The sequence below is a fragment of the Trichechus manatus genome, unplaced genomic scaffold (genome assembly GCF_000243295.1).
Source record: "Trichechus manatus latirostris isolate Lorelei unplaced genomic scaffold, TriManLat1.0 scaffold00008, whole genome shotgun sequence".
Lineage (NCBI taxonomy): Eukaryota > Metazoa > Chordata > Mammalia > Sirenia > Trichechidae > Trichechus > Trichechus manatus.
Genome location: NW_004443944.1, coordinates 28,180,942 through 28,190,363, shown reverse-complemented (window position 1 = coordinate 28,190,363; position 9,422 = coordinate 28,180,942). Strand labels below are relative to the sequence as shown.

The 9,422-nt window shown below is 40.1% G+C and overlaps 1 protein-coding gene across 1 annotated transcript in view; it reads left to right on the top strand.

Moving 5' to 3' along the window:
- CNBD2 (cyclic nucleotide binding domain containing 2) overlaps positions 1-9,422 on the top strand; it is a 66,054-nt gene that overhangs the window by 8,544 nt on the left and 48,088 nt on the right. Inside the window, exon 2 of the mRNA XM_023724958.1 lies at positions 2,301-2,351. Within this exon, the coding sequence (XP_023580726.1) occupies positions 2,301-2,351 (51 nt within the window). The remainder of the gene's footprint in view (positions 1-2,300; positions 2,352-9,422) is intronic.

Here is a 9,422-nt window from a genome sequence, read left to right as displayed (position 1 = left end):
GGTGGGTTTTGCAGCTGGACTATGAGCACCTAATGCTGTTGGCTGTAAGGACTGGGGGGCACCTCTTATTCATGGACCTCTATTGCAGGTGGCTATGTGTTGTGGGTGGAGCCACCAGTCCTCAGGCCCCTGATGTGGGTAGGTGAAAACCCTGCTTAATGGGCAGAACAGTGTCAGATATCAAGAACCTGCTACCTCACAGCCGAAACAGTTGAAGTTAGACTTCTGGTATATACCCTGTTGTACTGCAGTAATAAGGGCCTACGCTGCTGAGATGGGCCCACACAAGTCTATGCAGGGGGAAAGGCACTGAAAATCTGTGGATCCCTTATGCCTGTGCCTAGGCAAAGGAGCTGTGCCTACTCCAGGTTCCTGGCTTAGGGGAGCCAGCAGTATATTTTTTCCCCTGTTTGTTAATTTGTTCACTCTCCAAGGCAGGGAGAATGTCTCCCGGCGTGTGACAGATCCTACTTCTGGCCCACAGGACTCAGCAATTGCTGAAGCCTGTCCGGGACCTAGTGCAGAGCAGGGAGCAGGGAGGTAAATGGGAGAAAGGTTTTTCCCTAAGGGGAGTGTTTTTGATCCACAGGGTAAGCAGTACACAATTACTTATCTTTTGCTGGATCGAAGGCTGCTTCTCACTGCTTCTGGACGGCCGTGTAGACTCTCAGCGGCTGGGTCTCTCCAGGTGCACAAAACATGCCTCCTGAGCACAGCTGCTTGCCTGCCTCACCGCTCATTCACAAGCTGCTTAGGCCTGAAGGGCTCAGCCTCTTGCCGGGTCAGGTCCGGCAACTCCTCGCTGCTTCTGAACCGTCTCTCCCTCCCCCTGCTACTCCGTCTGGTTCCTCAACTCTGCCTTTGATGTTCAGAGCTCCCAGATTGTCATATATTATGGAATCACTTGTTTTTTTTTGGGTCTTTGTTGTAAGAGGGTCAACTGGAAACGTCTGACCACTCCACTGTCTTGGCCCTGCCTCTCCTAGAGCTGATATTTCTATTTTCTTCTCAGAGGTGGTGTCTTAGTCACCTCATGCTGCTATAACAAAAATACCACAAACGGATAGTTTAAAGAACAGGAATGTTATTATCTCACAATTTTGGAGGGTAAATGTCCTAATCAGGACATCGACATCCCTCCTTGTTAGTAGCCCTGGGTGTTCCTTGGTGTTTCTTGGCATTCCTTGGCTTGTGGATGGTTACTTACATGGTCTATTCCCCTTTGTGTGTGTGTGTCTGTGTCTGTGTCTATTCTGCTCTATTTATAAACCACCACTCAGAAGGGATTAGGTTTAGGACTTACCCTACTCCCCGTATGACTTCATTAACGTAACAAAAGAAAACCCCTATTTCCAAACAGGATCATATTTACAGGTACTGGGAAGGAAAAGGATTAGGATTTCAATATATATTTTGAGGGGACACAATTCAATCCATAACAGGTGGGGAAACACAGGGCTGGTGTTTTTTATACCTATTGGCTTCAAACCTTTACTTCCCCTGCCTGGTCCCTAGGCAGTTGAGTTTGCTGAGCAAACCAACAGTCCTATTCCCTGTGTATTAACAGGCAGTCAGTATTCAGTGTGAAGGGAGCCCACCAGCTGCTGCTGCAAGGGTGAGGAGGCATGGGAGGCTTCACTGGAGAGGGTACCTTCAAGCTGAGACTCAAGAAGAAAAAGGTTGGGGTTAGGGGCATTCCAGGTAGAAGGCACTGTGCCTGTCTGTACAAAGGCACAGAGTGAGTGGGAGCAAAACTTTGTGGAAACTGCAGGCTAGACGGGGAGTGGCTGGGGTTTAGGGAAGGGGTGAGAGATATGGTTGGAAGGTTGATGGAGATTGAGTCATAAAGAGCCTAGAATTCTATGCTGAAAAATTTAGTCCTTGCCCTCTGGGGAAAAGGAATGAACTCTGGTGGTACTTGGAATCATGGAATGTTAGCTATCTAGTCCATTTATTCATCTCTGTTAGAATCATGAAATATTAGAGAAGGAAGGAGGGATCTAGGATCTATTAGATATAATATATCTTAGATATCTGTTAAAATTGTGGAATGTTTGGCTGGAAGGAGCCTTAGAGATCAAATTAAAAAATCCTATTCTGTTATTCTTAATCCTTTGTGAGTAAGTAAACCCGTAGAATCTGAAAAAAGTTATAATACCTCTCCCTAGAAGAGAGATGCACTTAACACCCTTCTGCATATGATTTCAGGTAATTTACCAATATACTTAAACCCACCCAGAGACCCCATGTTAAGTTTAGAATATATACTGATGTATATTCCATTCTCTTGAATTTTGCAGATTAAGGAATCAAAACACCAAGAGGAGGAATGGTCCAAAATCAAAAACTTTGTAAGTAGTTCCATGAGGACAAATTTTTTTTTCCTTTGTAATTATTGCTAGTTTTATTCTTCTGTCTAAGAGATCCAGAGGTAATATGAAATTTCCATTTTTTTTTTATAGTTCTTTCATCAAGAGTTCAAGTGCCCCCCAGTTATGTAAGCTTCTTAGCCATAACCAAACACCTCGAGGAACTGAGTCACTGGGCTTGAGGGGTTAGGACCGTAGTCTCAGGAGACATCTAAGTCAACTGGCATAACATAGTCCATAAAGACAATGTTTTACATCCTACTTTGGTAAGTAGTGACTAGGGTCTTCAAAGCTTGCAAGTGGCCATCTAAGATACAGCTATTGGTTTCTTCTTGTCTGGAACAAAGAAGAGTGAAGAAACAGTCCAAAGGACTAACAGACCCTATGAAGGGACTAATAGACCCTATGAACCACAGCCTCCACTAGCTTGAGACCAGAAGAACTAGATGGTGCCCAGCTACCACTACCAACTGCTCTGATAGGGATCACTGTAGAAGGTCCTGGACAGAGTAGGAGAAAAATGTAGAACAAAATTCAAATTCATAAAAAAGACCAGACTTACTGGTCTGTTGGAGACTGGTGGAACCCCCAAGATTATGGCCCTTAGACACCTTCAGACCTGGAACTGAATCTACTCCTGCAAATCACCTTTCAGCCAAACAATAGACAGACCTATAAAGTGAACAGTAGCACCCGTGAGGAATGTGCTCCTCGGAAGAATCAACCACACAAGCCCAAAAGGGCAGAATTTGCCCAAAAACGAAGTTCAGAAGGCAGGGAGGGGCAGGAAAGATGGGCAAATGGAAATGGGGCATCCAGGGAGGAAGTGGGTAGAGTGCTGACACATTGAGAGGATAGCAACTAATGTCATGAAACAAAATGTGTATAAATTGTTGAATGGGAAACTAATTTACTCTAAACTTTCACCCAAGCCACAATAAAATGTTGAAAAAAAAAAAAAAGAGTTTAAGTGCCCCCATTGCCCTTATAAACTGGTTACAAATTATTTTATTGAATCTTATTTTTAAAAATCTTTAATTGTTGGGGTGTGTGTGTGCATGTGTGTGGCACAAATAATGTGTTCATTAGAAAATATGTATAAGCAAAGAAAAAAAATTTTAAAAAACACACAGAAATAAGCATAGTTAAGTATTTGATATAAGGAGTCCTGGTGGCAAAATGGTTAAGCCCTTGGCTGCTAACGGAAAGGCTGGCAGTTGGTACCCACCCAATAGCTCCCTGGGAGAAAAGACCTGACAATCTGCACCTGTAAAGATTATAGCCTAGAAAGCCCTATGGGGGCAGTTCTGCTCTGACACATGAGTTCGCTATAAGTTGAAATAGACTTGACGGCACCTAACAAGTATTTGATATATGTTTGTATGCATACACACACACATACACACAATTTGGAATTTTATCCTAATATCTGAGCTGATACTAAATATGCTGTTTTGTAACCTGTTGTTTTAATTTACAATATGAAATGAGCATCTTTCCATGCATGTGTATGAAACTTCCCAACTGAAAAATAAACCTGGAAAATGGGTCAAAATGCAAAATCCAGTGAGATGCTGGTAACAAGGAAACCACCTAAAACAAAATACCACCAGATGATTAAAAGTAAAATGAGGGTCAAAGATATATCAGAAAATGCTAACAAAAAGAAAGCAGGGGCCAGATTTTAATATCAGACAAAAAGAATCCAAAACAGTATGGAATTCTTTTGACTCCTAGTTCGGTGCTCAGATCATATTACCCCAAAACCCACTGAGTCGATTCTGACTCATAGCGACCCTATAGGACTGAGTAGAACTGCCCCATAGAGTTTCCAGGGAGTGGCTAGTGGATTCAAACTGCTGACCTTTTGGCTAGCAGCCTGAGCTCTTAACCACTGTGCCACCAGGGCTTCCAAGAGGATATTGTTCTCTGACTGGGAATCGAACTCCAGCCATGGCCATGAGAGCGCCAATTCCTTACCACTAGATCACCAGGGAACTTCTGATCATATTAGGCCTTTTTATTATCACTGGATTGGGTGCTCACTTGGGAAGGGATCATGAATCATTCATCTCTTATCATAAATCATTATCACTTAGCTTCCAACACAAGGCCTGACAACCAGTCGATCCTCAGTAATGTTGATAAAAGAAAGAGGAAAGTGGCGGGTTGCAGACCATCCCTGTGAATGGAGAGCTCTAATATAGTTCCCAGACTCTTTCAGTCAGAGACATTGTGTCTTTTGATGGCACACCATTGTGGGAGATTGTGAAAAGAAGTGTGGATACTCTTTTTTTTTTAGCTTTTTATTTAGAAATAATTATAGATTTACAGGAAGTTGCAAAAATAGTACAGAGAGGTCTTGTGTACCCTTTACTCAGTTTCCCCCAGTGTCAGCGTCTTTCATAACTATAGTATAATATCAAAACTAGGAAACTGATATTGGTAGAATCCACAGATCTTATTGAGATTTCACCAGTTTTACATGTGCTCATGTGTATAGGTCTAAGCAATTTTGTCACATGTGTAGATGTGTGCAATTACTACCATAATCAAGATGTAGAACTGTTTGATCACCACAAAGATCCTTCATGGTGCCACTTTATAATTACACCCACTCCCCCATCCCTAACTCCTGGCAACAACTAATCTGTCCTCCATCTCTATGATTTTGTCATTTTGAGGATGTTATATAAATGGAATCATGCAATCTTTTGGAATTGGCTTTTTTCACTTAGTGTAATTTCTTGGAGATTCAGGCAGGTTGTTGAGTGTATCAGTACTGTCTTAGGCTGGGTTCTCTAGAGAAGCAAAACCAGTAAAGCGTATAAATATATATAGAGAGAGATTTATATCAAGGAAATAGCTCATGCAATTGTAGAGGCTAAAACGTCCCAAGTCCACAGATCAGGGTAGAGGCCTCTCCCAATTCACAGAGCTGCAGAAACTGGTGAACCCAAGGTCAGAAGGTCGGAGAGGGACTCCTGCTCACAGTCTGTGAAAGTCAATGAATTCCAAGATCAGCAGACAAGACCGCAAGGTTTCTCCTGATTCACGTAGCTGCAGGGGCCGGCGAACCCAAGATCAGCAGTTTGGGTAACTGGACTCTTGCTCGCATGCTGAGAAGTTTGACAAGTTCCAAGATCAACAGGTAAGCTGCTAGCTCAAGTCTCAAGAACCAGAGGTGAGACAACAAGAGGCAGCTGCTGAGTCTGGAACAAGCCAAAAACCATGGCAAGGCGAGCAGGCAGAAAGTAACCGGCAGAAGGCACAGAGATGAAACTGAGGGGGCGGTGAACTGCCACAGGCCCTGCCTCTGCCAGTACCACTCAGCAGATTCCATCATGGGGGTGATCACAACATTATACAACTGCTAAAATACTAAGAATAATGGCCTAGCCAAGTGGACCTACAGTCTTAACCATCACAAATACGTAGTCCGTTCCTTTTTATTGCTGATTGGTATTCCGTCGTATGAATGTACCACATTTTGTTGAACCATTCACCTGTTGAGGAGTATTTGGATTGTTTGCAATTTGGGGCTATTAAAAATAAACTTGCTATAAATTATTTTATAGTATGGTCTTGGGTAAATCATGTAATCTTTCTTAGCCTGGGAATAAGAACTACTACACAGGATGGCTCTGTAAAGTCAATGAGGAAATATATATAAAAGAATTGGTACAGGATCTGGCACAGAGTATGCATTTAGTAATTATTTTAAATGATAATAATTATGAAAAGGATAATACTTATTTGAATGTGTAAATTCTAGTATGTGGTATTAAAGTCACAGGCATTGCTATTATCATCATCACTATTATTAGCCATTTTGAGCATCTGCGTGTATATGACACTTTATTTACAGGTCAGAAATTGAGGTCTCAAGAGATTAATTAGCTTTTCTCAAATTCAGCCAATAAATGGCAGGTTTGGGATTGAAACCCAGGTTTAACCTAGAAACAAAAGGAAACTGTGGAAGGAGTTAAGCAGGGGAGGGAAGTGATCAGAGTTGTTTTAGGAGACTGATTCTGGATGCACTGTAAAGAACATTTTCCTTATTGCTGAATATTTAGATTATTTCTAATTTTTCATTATTAAAATAACAAGGTGACAATCATCTAGTGCTTAAAGCTTGTGTATTTTGTAATACAAATGTCTGTTGTTATCACCATCTATTTGTTTCTAAGTTTGAAAAGCAAGAGTTCTGATAGCAAGGGTTTGGATTGTAAGGGATACCTGTATTTCCTTAGGCTGTATTTCCAGAAGAGAAATTAATGAATGAAATCTTTTTATATATATTAGCACGTTGCTTTCTATAGAAATGCATGTAATTCATATAACCTTAGTATAACCCCTTTGCTTCACAAATATACAAACTAAAATTCAGAGAAGGGAAGTACTAGCCAGGGTAGAATTCAGGGCCCAGCAATGTATGAGAGTTTTAGTTGCTCTGTTTCCTCACCAACACTTAATATTGTCAAATTTTTAAAAAAACATTGGAATAGATGTGTAGTGGTATCTCATTTTGGTTTTAATTTGAATTTTCCTAATAACTAAAGATGTTGAGCATCTTTTCATATGCTTATTTGCTTCCAGTATATCTTCTTTGGTAAACTGTCAAATCTTCTGCACATTTTAAAAATTGGGTTGTTTATTCTCTTACTGTTAAGTTCTAAGAGTTCTTTATGTATTCTGGATACAAGTCTTTTGTCAGATATGTGATTTGCAGAATTTTTCTATTGGTCTGTAACTTGTCTTTTCATTCTTTTTACAATGTCTTTCTCAGCAAAAGTTTTTATCATTTTTTATTTTATGGATCATGAACTCTTTGCCCTATGCAAAGTCATGAAGATTTTTATCCTATGTTTTCTTCTAGATGTTTTATAGTTTTGGGTTTTACATTTAGGTCTGTGATCCATTTTGAGTTAATTTTTGTACAAGATTTGAGGTATGAGTTGAAGTACATTTTTTTCCATATGGATGTCCAATTATTCCAGCACTACTTGTTGAAAAGATTATCCTTTCTCCCTTGAGTTGTCTTTACATCTGTCAAATAAATTGACCATATTCGTGTGGGTCTATTTCTGGATTCTCTATTCTGTTTCACTGGTCTATAAGTATATCTTTTCATGAAACCACACTGTCTTAATTACTGTAGCTTTATACTAAATCTTGAAATCAGGTAGTGTGTCTTCCAACTTTATTCTTCTTTTTCAAAATTGTTTTTGTCTTTTCTAGTTCCTTTGCCTTTCTGTATAAATTTTAGAATCAGCTTGTCAACATCTGTCTTTGGCTAGGTTCTCTAGAGAAGCAAAACCAGTAAAGTATAGAGAGAGATTTATATCAAGGAAATGCCTCATGTGGTTTTTAGAGGCTGTCATCCCAAGTCTGTGGGGCAGGAAAGAGGATTCTAGTGATTCACATAGCTGCAGGGGCTGGTGAACCCAAGATCGGCAGGCCAGAGAGCAGGACTGTAGCAGGCTGTGAACATCCAGGAATCTCAAGATCAGCAGGCAAGCTGCTAGCTCAATTCCCAAGAACCGGAGATCAGACAAACAGGAGTCAGCTGCAGGATCTAGAACAAGCAAAAGCTCTGGCAAGGCAAGCAGGAAGGGACTAGGTGAAGGAGGGTGGAGAGATGAAGGCTGAGGGGGCAGTGAGCTGCCACAGGTACCACTGGTACCACTCGGCAGATTCCATCATGGGGGTCATCACGTATCAAATTTCAACAGAGAAGTGATCACAACAACATCATACAACTGCCAAAACACTGAGAATCATGGCCTAGCCAAGTTGACACACAACCTTAACCATCGTAACATCTAAAAATTTTCTTCTGGGATTTGATTGTGATTGCGTTGATCCTTTAGATCACTTTGTTAAGAACTGATGTCTTAACAATATTAAGTCTTCCAATCCATGAACATGGTATTGATATAGGTGTTCTTTAATTTCTTACATCAGTGTTTTGTAGTTTTCAGCTTACAGAATCTGCACGTATTTTCTTAGATTTATTCCTAAGTATTTCTTGTTTTTTAGTACTGCTGTAAATTGTATTGTTTTTAAATTTTCAGTTTCTAATTGGTTATTGCTAATTGATTTTTGTATATTGACCTGTATCCTGCATCTTCATTAAAACAGGAAACTCACCATCATTAGGGTTATTTCTTCAGATTTTCACTACCCCTCTCCCTAATCTAATTGCAATCACTTTTCAGAGTTCCAAGTTCATTGCTTTTTGTATTTTGAGTCCAAAGTTTTTAGTTGTGGTGAGTGAGAAAGTCTATAGTGGTATTACTCTGTCTTGGCCAGTACTGGAGCTTGTTATTTATTCTGATGCTCATACTACCCCAAATTTGACAAGAGGGAGCCCCTTTATGGTGGCCTCTGGGTCCTTTTGACATGCCCTATCATTTTTTGAGCATTTTCTTAATTTCTAGCATAAGATGTTCAAGACTCATCTTGTACCTTTCCTGTTTCAGTTCTGGAATTAGCCATTTCTCCAAAACATCCTTGTTATTTCAGTGGGGAATGGTGGTTAGAAACCAAGATCCAGGCACTGGGTTTGTTAATTGCTGTATAGGTAGTCACTGCTCCCAGGCCTTCTCATGGACAGAGCTAGGGTTAAGAGCTCGCCTGCTAACCAAAAGGTCAGCAGTTCGAATCTACCAGCCACTCCCTGGAAACCCTATGAGACAGTTCTACTCTGTCCTATAGTGTCGCTATGAGTCAGAATTGACTTGACAGCAATAGGTTTTTTTTTGTTTTTTTGTTTTTTTGTCTTTTATGATATATACATTTATATCTATACTTCTATATTCATCTATATATATTGAAATCCATGAGTTCATACCAACACCTGCAGCTCTAATCCAGTGTTACAGGGAGTAATAAAAAAATTGATGATTGACAACTTTTGCTGGTTTATTCTGGTTTTCTCTCCTTCCATATATTTATTTATTTATTTTAATTTTTTTTATTGTACTTTAATGAAGGTTTACAGAACAAATAGTTTTCTCATTAAACAGTTAGTACACATATTGTTTTATG